Source organism: Accipiter gentilis, chromosome 27 (genome assembly GCF_929443795.1).
Source record: "Accipiter gentilis chromosome 27, bAccGen1.1, whole genome shotgun sequence".
Taxonomy (NCBI): Eukaryota; Metazoa; Chordata; class Aves; order Accipitriformes; family Accipitridae; genus Astur; species Astur gentilis.
Genome location: NC_064906.1, coordinates 2,282,347 through 2,302,733, shown reverse-complemented (window position 1 = coordinate 2,302,733; position 20,387 = coordinate 2,282,347). Strand labels below are relative to the sequence as shown.

General features: G+C 37.9%; 1 protein-coding gene across 1 annotated transcript in view; it reads right to left on the bottom strand.

The window, feature by feature from the left end:
• Positions 1-7,990: 7,990 nt before the first annotated feature.
• Positions 7,991-20,387, bottom strand: part of VAPA (VAMP associated protein A) — a 33,153-nt gene continuing 20,756 nt past the window's right edge. The window contains exons 3-6 of the mRNA XM_049830259.1: positions 14,897-15,000; positions 12,776-12,856; positions 9,775-9,951; positions 7,991-8,779 (exon numbers count right to left, since the gene is read on the bottom strand). Of these exons, the coding sequence (XP_049686216.1) occupies positions 8,621-8,779; positions 9,775-9,951; positions 12,776-12,856; positions 14,897-15,000 (521 nt within the window). The 3' untranslated portion in view covers positions 7,991-8,620. The remainder of the gene's footprint in view (positions 8,780-9,774; positions 9,952-12,775; positions 12,857-14,896; positions 15,001-20,387) is intronic.

The following is a 20,387-nucleotide window of genomic DNA, read 5'->3' as shown; positions in this document are numbered from 1 at the left end:
CAAAAAGCAATTACTAAATTTTGACATTCTATCAATAATTTTATATCTTAGATTATTATTGGCTCACACCGTTATAAGAGTGAATGTTTTAGCTTCCATGATTCCAAACAGGACTAGCAGACAACAATCAATGTATAGCTACACGAAAGGGAGCATACAGGACTTCAAGGCCATCAGGCATAAGACAGGGAAGGACTTCATATAAAAATACCTTAATTCCTATAGATCTAAATTTAAATTTCTTAAATCTAAAAATGCTTTTGCATTGGCAGCTGGTATCTTTGCACTTCACAAAAACAGTAGCAAACACTTCTGGATGTTGGAAATTCACCTTGTGTCAGCATCCTCCTACTTAAGCCTCCTGTTTCTCTCTGAAGGTCTCAAATTAATACTTGCAGAGGCTCAGGGTGCATTTGGGGGGGAGCTGGACAAGATGGCTCCCATTTGGCAAGAATGAAGAGTTTCTGCACCCATTCACCTTCAAAATTAGCAATTTTAAAGTAACTCAAAAAGTGGGAGCAGTTAAAGGAGTAAAGTGGGTTAGAGGCAACTGAAGCAATTACAAACATATGATACAATGGAAAGTCCTATAGCAACCCAGCCCACTGTAACCACCAGTTTACCTGTTAGCATAGGGGCACCCCAGAAAGATCGGTGTTCACAGATAAATACGACTGTACACAGACACACACAGTGCTTTTGCATAACGCTGTTATTATGCCTGCCCACAGGGGAATTAAGGTTTGTGTGGCTCAGCTAAGGAGCCACACTGTGAGCAGAGCACCGGAGGACCTGGGTCATGCATTGCTCTTTCTCTGCTGCACTCTCACAGCAGCAGCCAGGGGGATCAGGAGGCCCCGTCCACATGCCATTGGTCACATTGCTGAAAATGTTTGCTTTTGAGTAGTTGCTTCATTTCTATGCCTCTAGTTCTACAAATGCATAGAGGTTCTACATACCTCTAGAAGTGAACTTACAAAAATCACAATTAGCATTTTTTTAAAAAAATCAGTGGTCTAAGAGAAGCTTTGAGCTCAGTTACGGCTACTCTGAACATCAGACTCCTTCTCCCATCCATTTGCAATCCCAGAATCATTTAGGCTGGAAAAGATCTTCATGATCGTCAAGTCCAACCATGAACCTAACGCTGCCAAGTCCACCATTAAAACACGTCCCTAAGCACCACATCTACACATCTTTTAAATACCTCCAGGGATGGGGACTCAACCACTTCCCTGGGCAGCCTGTTCCAATGTTTGATAGCCCTTTCTGTGAAGGAATTTTCCCCAATATCCAATCTAAACCTGAGGCCATTTCCTCTTGCCCTATTGCTTGTTACTTGGGAGAAGAGACCACCCCCCACCTCACTACAACCCCCCTTCAGGTAGTTGTAGAGAGCGATAAGGTCTCCCCTCAGCCTCCTTTTCTCCAGGATAAACAACCCCAGTTCCCGCAGCTGCTCCTCATTAATATTTGTGCTCCAGACCCTTCACCAGCTTTGTTGCCGTTCTCTGGACACGCTATCATTGAATCATTAGTGCTTCTAAGTGTCTGAGCAGAGCAGATAGAGGAGTGAGGATGCATACACGCAGGGTTATACTTTCTTCCAATTTTTAGCATTTCTCACCCTGCTATTCAGCAGTTTCTTGCACCACCTCCTTCCTGCCCCTGGGTAGATCAAGCTCCGCTCCCCCTCATCAGCTTACCCTGGTGATGGCTCGAGCTCCCCTGCCGTGCCTGCTAACCTGCTCCCTTGCAACATGCTCATCTCTCACCCACATTGCTGACAAGTGCTGGGCTACCACTGGCCGCTGCCGGGCTGTTTGCTCTAATGCCCATGCTGACAGCTTGGCAAGCACACCAGCACTAACTGGTCACACAGCAGGAAGCGGGACAGGTATCCTTCCAGCTCACTGTGGACTTGCCCTGGATGGGAGCACCAATTTACACGTCTCATCGCAGCTCTGATTTTCCTGTAATTGGAGGTAGTTGGTACCTGTGAAACATCAACCTCTCTATCAAATGTGGCTTGAATTAGATTTCAAATTCACACAGGGAGAAGCAGCACAAAGATGCTGCAATCACATAAACGTCCCTTTAGGAAGTTTTTCCACAAATACGCTGACCTTCCTTTGCCATTGTAATCTGGTTCCTGTGGAGGCAGGATGAAGAGGTAATTTCACCTAATCAGGAAAGCAATCTGTTCTGATTTTCTTGAAGCTGGACATGAAATGAGAGGCCCAAGGGCTAAAGTATTTCAAGGTATTATGCAAGACAGTGAAGTTGGAAAGCAGTGCCATGAAGTTGAAGGCTGCATTGGAAATCTGAGGTTACCTTCTCCTGGCATTCTCCTGTTTACAAGACCAGTCACCATGTTTGAGGCTTTACACGCTGAGGCTGGACAGAAACTCCCATTCCTGGAGGCCACAGCCGCTGGGGAGAAGGCAGGACGTACAGACACCCCAGCTGTCCTGGGAAGACAAAGCCATTAACAAAGCCACTTCTAAAGCAGTCTGTCTTGCTCTTCTCATGACTGCCTCTTCCCACCATACTATTTTCTTCACTTGACACCAACCACTCCTGAGATGTGGGACAGGTGTCTCATATTTATAATTTCAAAATTTTAAACTAACCTGAGGTGATTAAGGCAATCAAGGAAAATTAGCCACTGCATCAGCTCCCACCTTCTATGAACCACTCCATTATCAAAGCTGCACTCTTTAGTACCTCTAATTATAGCTCTAGAGGGCTGTCTCTTTGACCCAGGGTTCAAGTTTTGTTTTCCGTAGACCTTCCTCCTAAGCCTTTCCAAAATACAGTTCTATAAACTAGGCTGTCCTGCATAATGATTTAAAGCAATGCCTCTCAACCATTAAGAAACAGAGCACCATCTTCATAACGAAGATACTTGATTCTCATTTTTAATATTCCTCAAACCAGCTCTCATACCAGTGCAGAAGTGTACTGCAGTCTGAAAAGCAGTAATAACAGCAAAGCATTTACTAATTTTGAGTGAAAACACATCAGTGGATTTAACCTCTGTAAGAGTACTATTGCTGGAGCACCTCTTCTTGCAGGAGTCAAACATGTTTAGGTTTTTAAACAAAAATAAGTGCTTGGCTCTTCTGAAGAAGTGCCTCTGAAAATCATAGCTTAGCTGTCTGTACAATCTATATAGACTATCAAAGCAGCAATGGAAAAACATTTTGCCACTCCCACAGGTAGAGCAATATATACCACCACTAACAGGGTAGTTGTACAGATTTAGGACTGTTTACTTTTACTTGAAAAGTACAAACCACGCTGGCTCCACAGAAGTTTTTTTGCTGCACAGACACACTTTTATGTTCCAAGACTACAAACACAACATGCCCAAATGTTTAGCAGCTTCCCCTCCCCCCATTGTCTTTAGGCATTATAAACCCAGTGAGCACAATCCACTGTTACACGCTTAACAGCTATGTTTTCTGTCTAACAGACAAGGCAACAGCCAAGTCCTTAAAAAGGTGCTTTAAAAGCCTGTGACAAATTTCCAAGCAACATGAAGCAGCATTTTGGAAATCCAACAAAAAGAAGACTTGGACAAGGCTCAAAGAAGGCTTGATGAGAAACAGGATGGAGCATGTGCTAGAAACAGGGGCTGTGCCTAAACCATCCCTTCCCTCCCAATCATCTGTCCCAATACTTGTGCCTCAGGTTCCCCATCTCTAAAGCCAGGATAAGCCATCCTTACAAGGCAGGCTGAAACAGTCACAAAGATTGCTATTTTATTATTACCCACTCTGAGAACAGCCTAGATATTGATCGCCATTGACAATCTCTCTGAATTCACCTATGCACATGAACCTACACCAGCATTAGTAAAAACTTTCAAGAACATCCTGGATTACTCCCAGACTACACCCATTTTTTTATCTTTTTTTTTTGCAGAACTTGGATGATGAACCAATTAACTTTAAAAAAACCACAAAACAACTCACAAGGCTTTTTTTTTTATACACAAGCTTAAAAGGTAAGAATAAATATTTCTGTCACCTTTCAATTAATTTTTCATTTATTTCAAGTGTCCAAACTCAGACTGCTTAACTATAATAGCAGCTGTCTCACACCTCTGTGCCTGGATACCGTAACACCCTTTAAATCTTTTCTAAAGAGGGAGGGGAAGAGCAGCATTCCGCCACTGCCAGCAACAGAAGTAGCTACTGTATAAACAGGGATTCAATAACCTGCTGGCAGTCGTTACTACTGACGTTACTTAAACTGGTACCAAGCTTAAATAAAATGGCACTCTAGTATGGTGGGAGATACTTACACCATGATTTAGTTAAAACATAATTTGCAAGGGATGAAACAAGAGATTTCATCCAGAGCTGTTTCCAGATCCAGTTCACCACACAAACACATAAACCCTTGTCCCAGCAAATGAGGAACAGGCACTGACCTTACCATCTACCAGTAATGAGAAAACCAAACAAAAGATATGAATCAATTATTTTGGTTTTGCACAAGATCTCACTTCTACATAGCCATTTGTCACTTAAAGGGCAAATAAATGAAGGTGACAACACCATCACTACCTCTGCTTATGCAGCCCTGTCAAAATCAGCAATTCTTCTTAAACGTACGCAAGCTGCATTCAAAAAGAAAAACACAACAGACCAACTTCAATCATATACTTGGTTATGTTATCAAGTGGCCCTGTAAAAGAAATTCAGACAGGAAACAAAGAAATCTGTCTCATTTAATCATCATTGGTTTCAGTCCTTCCTACAGGAGCTCAAACCCTTGGGAAAACCGCCTCCTGTATTTAGGTGCTCCTCTTGCCCAACATTTATTTAAGCATGCCACCAGCCAAAAGCTGCCACAGAAGCTCAGGATCAGTGAGGACAGAGAGACCCTGGCAGCAGTGGGCAGTACTGCATGCAGATATGCCTTCCAGGACACAGCCTACAAAGCCATTCAACAGGAACGAGCGTAAAAAGCGAAGCAGTAAACTACTGTGTTCACAGCAATGTGGCTACAAAGATGAGCTACAGAATTTCAATTCCACCTGCAAACATGAAGAGCAGGGCATTTCAGTATTACAGTAAATGTTTATTAGGGTTGCTCTATAACTGCATAGCTCTCACTCCATCTTTTGCCACAGACTAAAGCAAGTGTTTGCCCTGGCAAGCATATATACCTAGGGACTCCAAGAGGAAAAAGAAAACTCTTTGTCACGACAACTATTATAAATCGGACAAACCATCAGCATCCTCAGTGTTGCCTGGATTCAGGCATCTGCTCCTCACTCCAACACTGATTCTTCAACCAAGGCAGCTTCACACTATTTACTAGCACTACCTACATGCAGGCCAGTTACACCGCCTGCGAGGTGGACTAGATACACCTATTCAGTATCAGCAGTCTACAGAACGTACATAGTCAGGGAGAAGTTCCAAAATAAAAAGGACACTACTATGTTTTTAATGGTTTATTAACACTTCAACTTTTAGTATCTTTGAAGAAGGCCTGAAAGATAAGTTTTGCTGATTGACTTTGTCTTTTCCCCTTTGGCAAAATGTCACCTTCCACTTCCTCCCTCCACCCTCCCTCCTCCCAAGAGGATAATGAAGTTTCAAGCTAGTGTTTGGTTGCTTCTTACATGTAAATTGGCTTCAATCATAGCAGCAGAAACATGCAAGCCTGGGCAATAGCATTTGTCAACAGCTTTTAGAGAATGTGTAGAAATGCACAAATAACTTGTGCATTGATACCAACAACTTTTTCTTAAATGAACTTCATTTATTTAAGTGGGTTAAATTTGGTGCCCAGAATTACTACAGAAACCATATCTATTTAACTAGGTCCCCCCCGCCCCCGAACCATCATACTACCCTTTTTTAAAGTGCTATATTCATAAAAACTTTAAAATACTACTTTGATACTGTATACTTGTTCTATTTTGCCCTTTTGAGAAACCAGAAGAGCAACCTGCAATGCATATTTAAGTGAAGTTACACATTTAGCCTCACACGACTTTATGGGCATCATCGTCTGACCAGATCACTAGGAGCAGTGGAGAGACCGTATTTCCCTGTGCTTACATACACAAGTAAGCAGGCGGACAAAGCAACAAGTTCTAACCATTTCAGGAACAAAGACAAACAATTTAATCCATATTACATAATTCACTGAATACAGTTGATCTCATCCAAAGTGACTCCTGAGAGCAAAATAGTTTTAGCATTACATTTTATATACAGCTATGAAGGGATTACTGGAAACCAAGAGAGTCTTCTTATACCATTAGTAAGTACACTGGTTATGAGACCGCTGCACACTTTCACTTTAGTGTGTGACATTAGTGAAGACATTACTTAAACCATGACCAAATTTTACCACCAACTGTTTGTTATTTATGAAAAAAGTTATTTCAACCTGATTTTATCATTATTTTTATTTCTGCTGCCAGACATCAAAACCTGAGTCAGCTGCATTGAGCAATGACTCCTTTTTCTGTTCGCAAGTCCCAAAAGTGCTAGCTACCCTTCAAAACCTCCATACACTATGCTGCAAACATTTTAAGATCTTCCAGAGGATTCCCTCACCTCCCTGCCACCCCCAGCGCAGGAATGACTGCTCTGTCTGAAGCAAACTACATCCTGCACACTATTGCTTTTGTTATTTTCCATGTAATCAGTCTGGAACAGGCTATGAAAGTTTGATGTGGCAATGTTCTGTTAGAGAAAAAATCAGGAGAATTACACCATTCTGAACCAGTGGAACCAACCAAGATAATCAAGACCTTAACATAGTTTTTTTCCAGTCACTGGGATGGAAGTAGACTTGAATGCAGACACCAGAACAAATAATTGGAAATACCTGTGCTTGCATGCTAAGTGAAAAGATAAGCAGTATTTGAATTTTCTTCATCATCTTCCTTGCAAGATTTTATAAAAAAAGTTTATCACAGAGAGCAATGACAGAACATGATGTAATTATAGTTTTCTTTTTTTAAAAAAGCACTAGAAATCAAAGGCAACCAAAACAACGTACATCTTCTCCAGAACATTTTTCTCAGCTACATAAGGTGTGCATATACCAAGGTCTAACACACTTAGCTGCACCACATCAAGTCAAGTTGTCCAAGAGCATACACAATTTTGCTTACAGGAGTATACCCCTTCCACAATTTTTCAGTTTACAAGTAATTCCCTGTATTGAATTACACTTAGTCAGAAGTACAGATAATATTTTGTTCCAATACTACTGTTTGTTTTTATGACATATTTGGAGATGAGGCAAGACATGAGATTAAGTGCAGGGAAGCATTTCAGACCCCCAAAAAACGCATTCTTTAAAACTTAGCTATACATGGTTAACACAGGTACATCTGCCAAGAGTTGCATAAAAATCGTTTTCATTTTCAAGAGGCAAGCAACTGAGGCTCACTCAGCAAATATCAACTCTTCGGCATCATGGAATTCACTATGGTCTGAATGATTCAACTTGCGTTTTTGAGTATCTGCTAAAACAGTATTACAAACAAAGTAAATTAGTATATGTGAATTAAGTACCCTTATGAAATCAAAGAATAATGTTGACTCCTGGAAGACACCCAGAAGATCCAAAGATGGAACAGAAGGTTGATTATTACACGCCCGCACAATCCAAGCAAATTGTTAATATATTGAAAACATTCATGTCTGGTATTTGTACCTGCTGGATATCCAAATCATTCTGTCCCAGAACAAGTTTGACAACCATCCTCTCTGTAGCTGAAAGCAGCCAGAAAAAAGTTCATTTTTTTTAAAACAAATGGAATGGAAACCTTCCCCCCCCCCCCCCCCCCCCCAGCTTCAATTACAACAGTCTAAGCCAGAGACTTAAGCAAATAAACTTCAAAAATAGCCATTTGTTACAAGTAGCAAATTACCATGAACAATGAACTTGTTAGGAATCCCTTCTAGAAATATGACACACACAAACGGGCTACCCAGCAGAAAAATCTGTTAACAATTTTATTTCTTTTGTAATGTTAAATATTATGGGACAGGATTGTAAGGATGAAGAACTCTCAACAATGCCTCACAAGGAATAAGAAAGAAATTCTGCCATGACATTAGCAAAGTAAGGTAAGGAGAAAATTTACACAGTAAGAGGCACCATTTCCCCCAGAATACCTCTTGTCATATTCCTGAATGAGTGGGATTAGCAATCTAATAAATCGTTTTTCAAGATGTAACAGCAACAGATAAAATTTTAAAGGATTATTAAAATAACATTTACAAGACTCTGAACAATTGTTGAATTCTTATTAAAACCACAGAAAGAAAGAACAATTCTTTAATTATGAATTTTCATAAAGGACTGAATGTGCAACTGACACCTGCTATTGATGATTTAATGTACAATTTTGTCCAGTAGCCGAACAGTTTGTCTTTTCAGATTGTGTTTTCTAACTGTGCGAGATCATTAAAGGCAAAGCCTGTTATGATGCTGTACACAAAAATGGCCTCTTGGGCCATACTACCAATGAAGTGGTAGGTAAACAAATCTTTTTCTGGCCAAGAGAAAAAAAAAAAAAAAAAAAAAAAAAAGGAAGCTGCATTTTGCATGCTTCTCTCACTCATTCTTTCTACAAGATGAACTTCCCTAGAAAGAATCCAATGAAAATGGCTGCAATTACAACAAGAAGTGAAGGAAGAGAATTAGAGCCATTATCTCTGAGGGCCAAAGCTGTGGGTGATCCAGATTTATCCGAGTGTGCTACCTTTCTGAGCCTCAAGCCTTCATCCTGAGGGGGAAAAAAGAACACAGATGGAAAAAAATTTATGAACACATCTTCTTTACAATTGTAAAAACTGAACTCAAAGGCCAAATTTACTGGTGAACATTTAAATAAAGTTTAAAAAAAAAACCAAAACCAAACCCACACCATTACACCACACCAAAATCCAAAACATGAACATAGCAAACCATAACATTTCAAATAAGGACAGGTAATCCACTAGTTTCTCTCCGTGCTCTAGTTAAGAAAGATTCTGAAATTCTTGTAAGGCACAATGAAGAATCCTACTTTTACTTACTCTGTGTCAGAATTAAATATTCTGTAATTATCTGCAGTAATTCCTTACTATTAAGGAGAAACATCTGCTTTGTGTACTGTTTCTCCAAATGTTCCAATGTCATCAGAATTGCAGGTGTGGAGACATCATTATTTCACGGTTCTTAAAAAGACTACCATGATCAAATTGTCAGATACCCAAAACCAAATATATAGAAAAGTCACATAAAGTTATATATTGACTAGTTACATGTTACTGAAATGGCACCTTTATATTAAGGTACTGGAAAGTAGTGTTTCCTTACCTCCTCTGGCCAAGCAATTGTTCTTGTTCACTAACAATTTGTGATACAGAATGTTACCACTTTGGATCCATTTACTCATTCTTAATGAGTAATAAAGCACTTTTATTAAAAGCTACTAATTCAATATCTCTGATTTAGACTTTAAGTAACTAAGACCACCTTAAATAGGACCATTTCATTTAAGAAGAAAATTATGTAGCTTCAGTCTATCATCCATGACAATCACAATGTCTCAATCACTGAGAAATTAAAAATATACAGTATATACAGGACAGTAAAAACGCATTAGAAATCAATCTTGACTCTCCTAACAATTGCATCTACATTCTGGAATACACATCTATTGGCCTAATTACAAACCAAACCTTTCAATCAAGAAGAGTGAAGCCCCTCCAATACAAACACGGAAGCAGAACTTACTCTCAGGTGCCGATTTTCATCCGTCAGCTTCATGATCTCTGCTTGAAGTCTTTTGCACTCCTCAACTAGCTTCCTTGTTTCAGTATCATTAAGTGAAACACTATGTGGTTTTGGCATCGGTCCATCCTGCTTAGATGTATTCAGTACTGGGGCGGGTTTGCTTGCATCTATATCATTCTACAAATATTAAGAATGACTTGAGAATTTTACTTACCTAGAGAAAAATCATCCACAGCTTAAAACTGAAACAATCCAGCGACTAATACAGTTCAATGAAGTTTATGTTTACAGTAATCTGAACAAAGACTTCTGTTATCAGTTCAATTCTGATTAGCTCAAATATTAAAAAGCAAGAGAAGACTGCACTGTTTACATTTGGTACTACATGCTACTGAGACAAAAATTAATACATTAGCTGCTTAACACTAACCCAGCAGGTATCCAAGAGACAGCATAAAATACACCAAGCAGCATTTGAACTTGAGGGGAAAAAAATAAAAGGAAGAAAGTAATCCTGCAATAGTAATAAACAAAACAAAGTAAAAAGAAAACAGGCTGTGTCACAAACTAATATGAAGCATGTATGGCACAAATATTTTGCACTTATATAGCACCTCTTACTGAAGGAAACTAAGGTATTAAAAAAACATGGAATTTAGATCTCACAGCATGTCTGAAATACACATTAATAATTTTGAATACAAATGAAAAGTCACATAAAAAGCTGTGAAAATGCCAAAAATAAAATTAAAAATCCAGTTCCCACAGCTCTGCTCAAAATATACAATGATCTTCAGTAGAAATTAATACAATGGATTCAACTCTATAGCCCAGGTTACCATTTGTAAAAATACAGCATTCATATGGCAATACACTCAGAAACAGATCAGATTCAGACTCAGGCTTCTGTATTCCTACTTGCTTAGCTACACAGCTATGTCATTTAGACTACCACCATACTGCATCTTTCATAACCAAAGTAGTCCAAGGTAAGTACTAAATGTAACAAAAAACCTATTAAAAGGTAAACAGATCTATGTAATAACAAAGCAACTAAAACAAGATGCAAGAATTTCTTTAGTTTCTACGCAAGTAGCAGTTATTTGATCTACAGCATCTACTTGCATTTTACATTTTTTGCAGTGCAGCCACAGATAGCGTAAAAGCCAGATCCTGCCACTCCACACAGGTATTCCTAACTGGATTTAAACAGGTCGACATACCTATATCATGAGTAAGCAGATCAGGATCTGTTGCTTTTTTAATTGGTTTGCTAGCTAACTGAATTGTTTAGTAGCACTGAAACTTCACTATAGACCTAAGACTTATCTCCCTGGAACAAACCTTCTTCTGCTGTTTGACCTCACTGACTGGTTTCTTCATGTCAATCTTCTGACTTATGACTGGTAGGCATCTGAAGAAAGTTGTTGCTGACTGGAGTGAAATACTTGTGTCCTGGTGTAGGTATATCCCAAGGTGGCAGGTAAGGCTTATACCCTCAGGATTTGGCAGATTTCTCATTGCCAGGTTTAAGGGACTGACTAAATCAACTGCTAAAGCAGGGTTTTGCAACCCTATGCTGCTACTCAGAAAAACACAAATATTATATACAATCAATACTATGAAGACATCACATTAAACAAAGTGCAAAAGGAGGTAGTTTTGTATAATCCACTACATTTCTCTCACTATATTATACATTTTATAAAATTAAAAACAAGTATAATTTTTCTAATATCTAAGATGTAATTTAATAAGAAAGTAAAAACCACAGAAAGTAAACAACTATGTGCCTTGATAATAAATGCTTAACCTTTACAGTTTTACCATTTAACACACACTTAGGCAGCTTACATCTGAGTAAAAGGCTGCATCTCAAATTACCTTTTACCAAACAAACCCCAAAAGATTATACTGACATCATGTCTGAAAAACATCTTTACATTACACTCCAAAAACTCTGTTAAAAAAATGGTTGCAAAGACAGCTACTGGCCAGCTAGGAGCCTTCACTGAGACCCTTTATGCATGTAAATATTGAGATGGTTTTTACACACATGGATTCATGGTACTTTCCCCTAACATGCCTTATAGACTACCATAAAAACTAGACAGTACTAAAAAGAAAAGTCAAGGCCATAAAGTAAATAAGGTTGTTTACAGAAATCCTACTTTAACACTCTAATTTACAATGCTAAAACCGGTACCAAAAAAAACCCTAAAATCCAAACAAAACAAAAAAAAACCCGAACAGCCCAGAATATACAGTATTAAGATTCCATAAATTAGAATTTCAAGTATGAGGGTTATTCCAAATATCAGGCAACACAAAACAGACATCTTCAATCCATATACAATGAAACTGTCATCTCCTACACAACTGGAATAGATTTTGTCTGAAGGCAAGAGCATGAAAGAGGTAATGGGATATTTTTTTTTGTCTGATTATCTGTCTTTACCACTACCTTAAAAACTGCATTTAGGATTCCCAAAGCATGTATTAATTTCTAATCAGTACTTCCTTTTCTAATTCAGCTGAATTAGAAACAGAATTTTAAAAACTGCAAGCATTTAATACTTTAAAAAGCAAATGATGCAATTCACTTTTCACTGTATGCAGTATTGAAGATTTTTTTTTTTAATCTGACAGCAATAAAATGCTAAAGCAAATCAATACTAAAAATAACAAAAGGATAGTAATTTTTGGCACTAGACTCCATTGCTGGAGGTTTTTAAAATGCAGTTGGAGAGGCTGCTCCCTTTCTGACGACAAGTTGGACCAGATGGTATTTATTTCAAGGTTCCTTTCAACCTGGGCTGTTCTATGATTCTATGAATCCTTGAAAAGTTATATACTGAACAGTTCTCCTGTCTAATTTAGTACAAATTCCTACAATGCATTTGATCAACAAATCAAATAGGTTTAAAAAAAAATTCAAAACAAATTTCCGTGAGATCCTACTAGTCAGTGTATGACAGTTTCTTACTCTTTTCTTACTTACCAGTTTATCATTTTCATTGGGCATTTCAAACACACATCTCAATTTGGAGTCCATTAACTCATCAGGTTTTGCTTCTTTCCACTAAGACAACAATTAATATAGTTACTTAACACGCCAGGCTCATGCAAACATCTGAACAGTTCATAAGCTTGCTCTTAGTACTTGCCTCCTATACAGCTGAATACTGTCCTTACCCTAGCTGCAATTTTCAGACTTGCTTCTGAACAATGTTTTTTGTTCACTTTGACTACTGCAAAGTAATGAAAGCTAAAAATGGTTAATTAAGTCTGGAGATGGAAATGAGTAAATTGAATGCAAGGATAGATCCAGAGGTTTGTAGGGGATAGGGAGAGGACATACAGTGAGGAACAAGTACCATCTGAGTCGGTTTAAGAATAAAGTTCTAGCCCTATCACTCCTTGGTAAATGTACTCCTTATGTCCCATCTTGGAAGCACCCATTTTAAACAAAAGATTGAAAGACATCTTCTAGTGACTACATTTAGTTCCACAATAAATTTCTTCAGTTCTTCATATTTTGATTGTTAACTACTTCCTCCTTTTACTGAGTAATACATTACAATTCGGGCCTAGAGAATTTTTCAAATTCTCTTTGAATTTCAAATTCTCTGTTTATAAGAAAGATTTTAAATTCTAATGGTTATCAATATACTTAAATAATTGTGAAATATGCTGGAATCTCTCTGCTCAACTGACAATTTACTTTCCAAACATACATTTCATGTAGTTGCCTTAAATCTTTAGGCTCAGAGACTGATCTGAATGAAGTCTGCAGCAATTTTTCCAAGGATAGGTCCCCCAAAGTCACCTTAGAATTGCAGGTCCTACAGACTAGAACATCCAGGCTTTTCATAACATGCTTTTTTTTTTTTTTCCTTTTTTCAATGGCATTAGTTGTACAGTAACTTGTAACTACAATTACCGATTTTCTGCAAGATCTGTTTTTCAGTATTCTATACTTGAACACACTGAGAAAGCAGTTATTTGAAAGGTATTTCTGAAGTGGATTTTTATATCCTCAACAAATAGTTACATTTCACTTCCACACATAACCAAGAGCTATTGGAGCATATTAAGAAAAAGTAAACCAGACCAACAGGGAAGAGAGATGTTAACTTTCTAGCTACATGTCTCAAAAGCTTAACAAAATCTAAAAGGTTTTCCACTGTTTCCAGTGAAGAATGATGCCACAAGTAGTCTTTGCCTTAATTTAAGGGGACAGAGCCTAAACCTGCAAAGGTCTAGTGGATTTCAGTGATTTATAAAATCTCGTATTTATCCTTTGTTTCCCCTCTCTTCCTCTGCCTTGAGTGAACATTGAATGTACCTGTGTAAACTCAGGCATTCCTTAAAACAGCCTCTAGAGACAGAAGCCTGTGCATCACTCCCTTCCACGTTAATATACAAGCTTATGGGAGTCCACATACACCCTAAAGGGCATGTTCTGACAACTGAAGGCTTCCTTTCCATTGCTGCCAGCTTGTAACCTCAGAAACAGCTGTCCTTACTTCTGAACTAACAAGCACAAACCTAAATATCTTTTTTCTGGATCTTTCATGAGACCAATCCTGCCCAAGAACTGAATCTGTAACATGTTCTATTAAAACAGAAAACAAATCTATCATTTGTGCTGTGTTTAGCCACTTGGTATCTTGTAGGGAGACATATCTTAGTCTTCCAAATGTTTTAATTCATTATAGACCTATTTGACATTTCATTTAAACACTCTTCAGGCCAAATGCACCCATTTCATACAGCTTCAGACTTACTGTTTAAACATACTCTCGATTCCTTCAAATACAATCTGTTTATCCCTTTCAGTTTAGCTGCATATAAGGTACAACACGCCCATATTTTAACACTGAACTGACCTTACCTTAGATTCACTACTATTTCCATTCAACCAGTCCACTAGGGGAGTTCTAAGAACTGAGCTTGTATTTAATATTAAAAACCTTGAATCGCATATGGAAGGCATACTTCTTCAGGGAAAACCCAATTCTCCAAAAATAAACTGCAAAAACATGATTCATTTACACTTAAGCCTGATTTTTTAAGAGAAAAAAAAAACCAACAGTCATTATATCCCATTTTTACTTACCACTGCTTCCATATCTGAAATATTTGGTGGTGCATAGGTTGTTTGTACCATAAACTTGTGTTTACTCTTCTCATTTGGGTCATAGTCAAAAGGCTGCAGCATTACTGTTCAGAAGAAAAAATAAAGCATAAAACTGTGAGTCTTCAGCTAATCCCTGTAACAAGCATGCCATCTACTTTAGATTTGCTCCTCACTGAACACACTGAAAGTTAAAATGCAAAGGCAGTGTTGAAAATAGAGCAGATATACACTGTAGCAACAGGTACTGAGTGGAAAGATCTTAAAGTTTTTCAGAGTCTGGCATAGCTGACATGATTATTTCTGTAATTACTATAGCTAAAAGACATTTAATATAAAGTATGAACAAACATATCCTGTAAGACAAAAAAAAAAAAAACCCTCAAGCAAACATCACAGGACTTTTCTTTGGAACAAACACATTTTATGATTATGTGAATGCAAAGTTAAAGAACTGTAGCACATGTTATGATAGTTGGGGGGGGAGGGGGGGGGGGCAGGAGAACCTATATTAGGTAGACCACCAGCAGTGGGGAAAGTTCAACTGACTTCTAAAGGTATATTAATCTAAGCTGGGAGCAAAGCTATTAAAATACTTCAAACTACAGTTATTATAGGAAGTAAAGCTGCCTAGGGCTTTAATAATAAATCTTTAAAACACTTTCAAATTGACCTCTTTTAAAAAAAAAATTTCTAGTGATTAGTTATGTAATAACTACACAACACATTTTACTCAGGTTTTAACATTCTTAACTCTAAGTCTAGCAGTTAACATTGGACCAGAAGTACTCCAAAATCCAGGTACACACTTTAATTATATGGCAACTTTTGGGCCTCCACTGCATTTTACTAGCAAAGAAAGAGGGATGGGATTCAAAAATCAAATTCCCTGTAACGGCAGCTTTAAGTGGAATATTACAATAAAGCTCATAATACCTACTCCTTGCATTTTGTATTATGTATTTTCTTGCCACGTTTTCAGCTTTCAGCACACTGTAATGCAGATTTTTAAAAAACAAACAAACAAACCCTTCTGGATGAAACCAGACATTTTTGACACAACATAGTTTGTGCTAAAAGTACCAGAGGTAGAGCGTGCAAGTGGTTCAGACTTTCTTAATGACAGCCTTTTTACTGTACTTTCAGCTTTCCGAAGTTGAAAACTCTGTTGGCCAAGAACAGAAACTCATGTTTCTCAAGTTATTGTTTTGAAGTGTGCACAAGCTCAGTGAAAAAAATTATATCACGGACAGTATTTATAGCCTCCATTATTTCTACCACACTACAATACTTCTAAATGAAAGCTTTAATTACAGAAGCACAGTTCCTTCATCCACCCAAGTTGTATAAGGCCATCCAGGAGCAGACTGTATGTTTTTACACCACATAGCAGTTGTCCAGGTCACCCTGGCATCACTATTTTGTGTGTGGTTTCTTTAGTTCAAAGGGACTGAAATAACATGATGTCTATAATGGAGACCAGGAGATTAGAACTTTTATAGGATACAGCTGCATATGCAGGGACATAATATAAGGGTTTGCAGAAATACCTGAATACACGAGGTTTGTTATGGTAGTGATGGGGGACTACTGAAGCAGAGGTATGGATAAACAACCAGCAGAGTCTACCTCCAACCATCCTGTCTGTCTGGAGCAGACCCTGAAACAAACTATCATGTAGCCCCCTTGTCTCCTTTTAGAGACAGTTAGTTGCTGTACTCCAGATGGGAGTACAGGACCACACAAATCATATTTAAATATGTGTATGTGGGTACACTTGCAACTTGTTCTACCAGAGGATAAGGACTCAGAGTGAATTGTAGAGATAAACTATTTGACAGTGTACGTACACTTGTATTCCATGGAATGGGAATTCCAGTTCAGTGTGTCTTTATACAAAATTAAAAGAGAAGGTGAAGTAGTTTCAGATAAAGATTTAAAAAAAACCCCAAGAATTCCATTTATGGAGCCCTGTCAACAGATATCTGTATATTTACCTATTTTACAGCAATGAAAAAGCTATAGCAGAAATACTGATTTAGCTAGGAAAACAGATTGTGCGCTCTGAACAACCTTCCCATATATTCTAAACCAATTCAGTCTGTAGACTCCAATACTGCTACAGTTTTCAACAGTACAGTTTTATTTTCCACAGTTCTGAATCTTCACTGGATGTGTAGTTCAACATGCTTCCCTTGACAGAGAGTAAATTCTTCATGGTAGGATTGAACTGCATTAGTATATAAAATACTAACTACAGTATCAAATTACTAACTTGGCCTTTCCAAATCCAGTAGCACCCATGAAAAAAAGTTACTCCTAAGTTTAATTACACTGCCACCTAACTTTAGGCCTTAAATACTAGTTACAAGTTGCAGGTGTTTGCTACAGGATGATTATCCTTCTCTCCCCTCACCCCCTTAAATGTTATACACAGCATAATCAAAGAATATGTGAATAATCTGATTCGGATATTTCACAAATAAAGCACATAAAGCAATTGCAGTATTTGACATGCTTCCAAACAATCCTATTTGGAAAGGTTTAAAAATCAGGTTTCCTTAATCATTCATCTCGCTGTGGTCCAAAACATAACTGATCAAACTAAATGCTTCTTCCAGGTATGGATGCTACAGCAATTTATCTCTAAGAATTGTTCCATCAACAGAATACTGACTAGCATGCAGTACTCCAGTTTCCTAAAGCCAAGGGAACAGATAGAGTAACTTGAAAGATGGCAAAGCCAGCTTTCCATCCTCACAGAACTTCTTCACGTGCTGGCAGAATCCTTAGATAACTAGTTAAATAACTTTATGTTCTTTGAGCACTCCGCAACAGCTGAAAATCTGATTGAATTGAAAAGCAGCAGAAAAAGACAATCCACAAATTCAAAAGAGCTCTTTGAGCTCTTCACCGTTTTACGTAAACGTGGAAAATCTCATGAACAGACGAAGCCACAGTTTTCAACATGCTCTTGGAATCCCTGAGTAGTCCAGTGATCACTCCTAGGGGAATTGCAACAAATAGTTATGAAAGAAAACCTCTTGTTAATAGGCCTAGGTTTTCTACACAGGAGGGCTTTATCTCCACAAAATACATCTTAAAGGGGGCTGAAAACCAGAAGGAAGAACCGTAATAAGTAACACTAACAAGTTGTGAAGGAAGAAGAGTAACACACTATATTCTGAAAAGATTAATCAACAACTAGCAATTGTTTTTAACAAGTTAACGACAAGCCGTACATGATGCAATAATAAATAGTTAATTTAGGGCACCAAGATAAAGAAAACCAGGTCTTACCAAATTAGTATTTTTGGGAAAAAGGTATAAACATGGCTGAAGAGGGTTACCTAGTGATTCACAATTGAATGATAAACAAAATGCCCATGGACTTCTTAAAATGACTGTTAAATCACATCTCCAACAATGAATCTAAAAACTGGCTTGACTGTAAATCAGCATGATGCATTATACAGGCTGAAGACAGCTAACACTATCTCAACATTTAGTTTTGAACACAGAGTTTCAGCCCATGGTATCCCATAGTGATCTCTCTCTGCACAACAATGTGACAGAAATCTATTTTTAATTATGTAAAAGATGAGTCAGCACTGAGAACATTCCATTGAGAGACTGATGAGATAACAAAGTGGGTCACTAGAAAAATCATCTCCGCACTTATCTTACCAAGTGACCCAAAAGAAATTATATGCTTAAAAACAAAAATATGAAGCTTTGAGGAAGAGAACTTAATTCTGAAAAGCACTGTGGAGTCACTATAACTAAACAATGAAAGCATCCTGGGGTTACTGTAGCTGCGTAACTGCATGAGAATCCAGTAATACAGAAAAAGGGATATCAAAGATTCCCTGCTATGCAAACTGAAGAGTCAAGCAGTATGACACTGTTTCCCTTTATTGGTGAACCTGAAGCTGAAATACTGTTTACAGCTCCAGTATTGCCTCATTCAAAAAACTGAAATATTCAAAGCATTAAAATGATGATTTGTAACTACGAAAACACACTTTACAATAGGCAAGTGGAATCTTTCAATCTATTCAATTCCCTGAAGGTAAAGTCCAGCAATATCTTGATTGTGATGTATGACTACCCATGGGAAAGATTCCTGACACCAGATCAAACACACAGTTAACACAAAATGGCTGTTAAGTCAAAGTTGAAGACAAAAATAAAGTTGGCTTTTGACTACTTGAATCTTGAACCAATTCTCAGTAAAATGATCTTTCATCCACGAGATGCTGGACTGTCCATGGTAAGTGAGATTTAAAGGGTCACATTCTACAGATCATACTAGATTAGAAAACTGGTCTTTCCTTCAAGGAAGGTTACTCTAAGGTTTTAATCAATCATAAATAAAAAGTTTTCCTGAGGTATTCCCTGCAATATTTGAACGTATCACCTGAAGCTAGTTCTCCAGCTTCTTTTAAACTTTCCAAAGAGTATAAGGACATGAATCTGAAACGCTCTGAGGATTGCTCCATTATTTCCCTTTTGCTTTGCTCCAAGGGTTCTACAAAAACCTTGACTTAGGAGGTCTAGGAGCTGACAACTGTTCTGCCTGTGATGTCTACAACCTGTAAGACCACAGCCTACAAAAAGGGGATTCCCCTCTCTCTAAGTTGGGAAATATGGTGGGTCCAGAGAAATAAAGAGTTTCTCACCTCTCACAGTCACTGGTTTGAGAATCCCCTTTATACTGGAGATTCCTACCCCAAAATGATCGGGAGAATGACCTACGAAAATCATTTACCAAATCAGAAGACTGATACTCAGTCTTTTCCCATTTTCTGGAGAACACCTGCTCCCACGATTACTAACACCTGGTCTTTTTGACACTGTACAGTCCAGTATAGGATTAGACCATTATATGTCCAGCTATCAAAATTCTGTGGATTGTCAGAATGAAGTACGTAAGCCAAACCTACATGGAGTTTCATGGAAAAAAATAGTATTCTCTGGCTTCAGGGCTCACACTGCTGAAAAGTAAGGGTTCTTTTTTTAATCCCCTCACCCAAAAAACCAAAAACAGAATAAGGACGGAGTGTCTCTATAGTGAAATGTACTAGATTTTTCAAATTTAAGGGCAACAAACTGCTCCACCTAAAATAACAGAAAATACAATTTTTTAAAAGCAATTTAATGAATGCCACTTAACATATACTACTGTAATAAATGCAAGAATTATGAAACAACATAGTTCAGGGACCAATGCTACGGTCAAAACAACTAGCCTACAATTGTGAATGAATTTTTTTATTTTTTTAAAATGTAATGAACTGTCAAATGTTAAGCTTTAAACACATCAGAGCAGCCAAGCAGTGCCCTACTTCAAGATACAAGCATGAATAGAGTAGTCTGAAGCAAAGGTACTGTTAATGTCACTACCCATTTCCAACTTTTCCTCCTTCCCGAGAGCTGCAGATAAATGTGACGAATGGCAAGTATTTCTGTA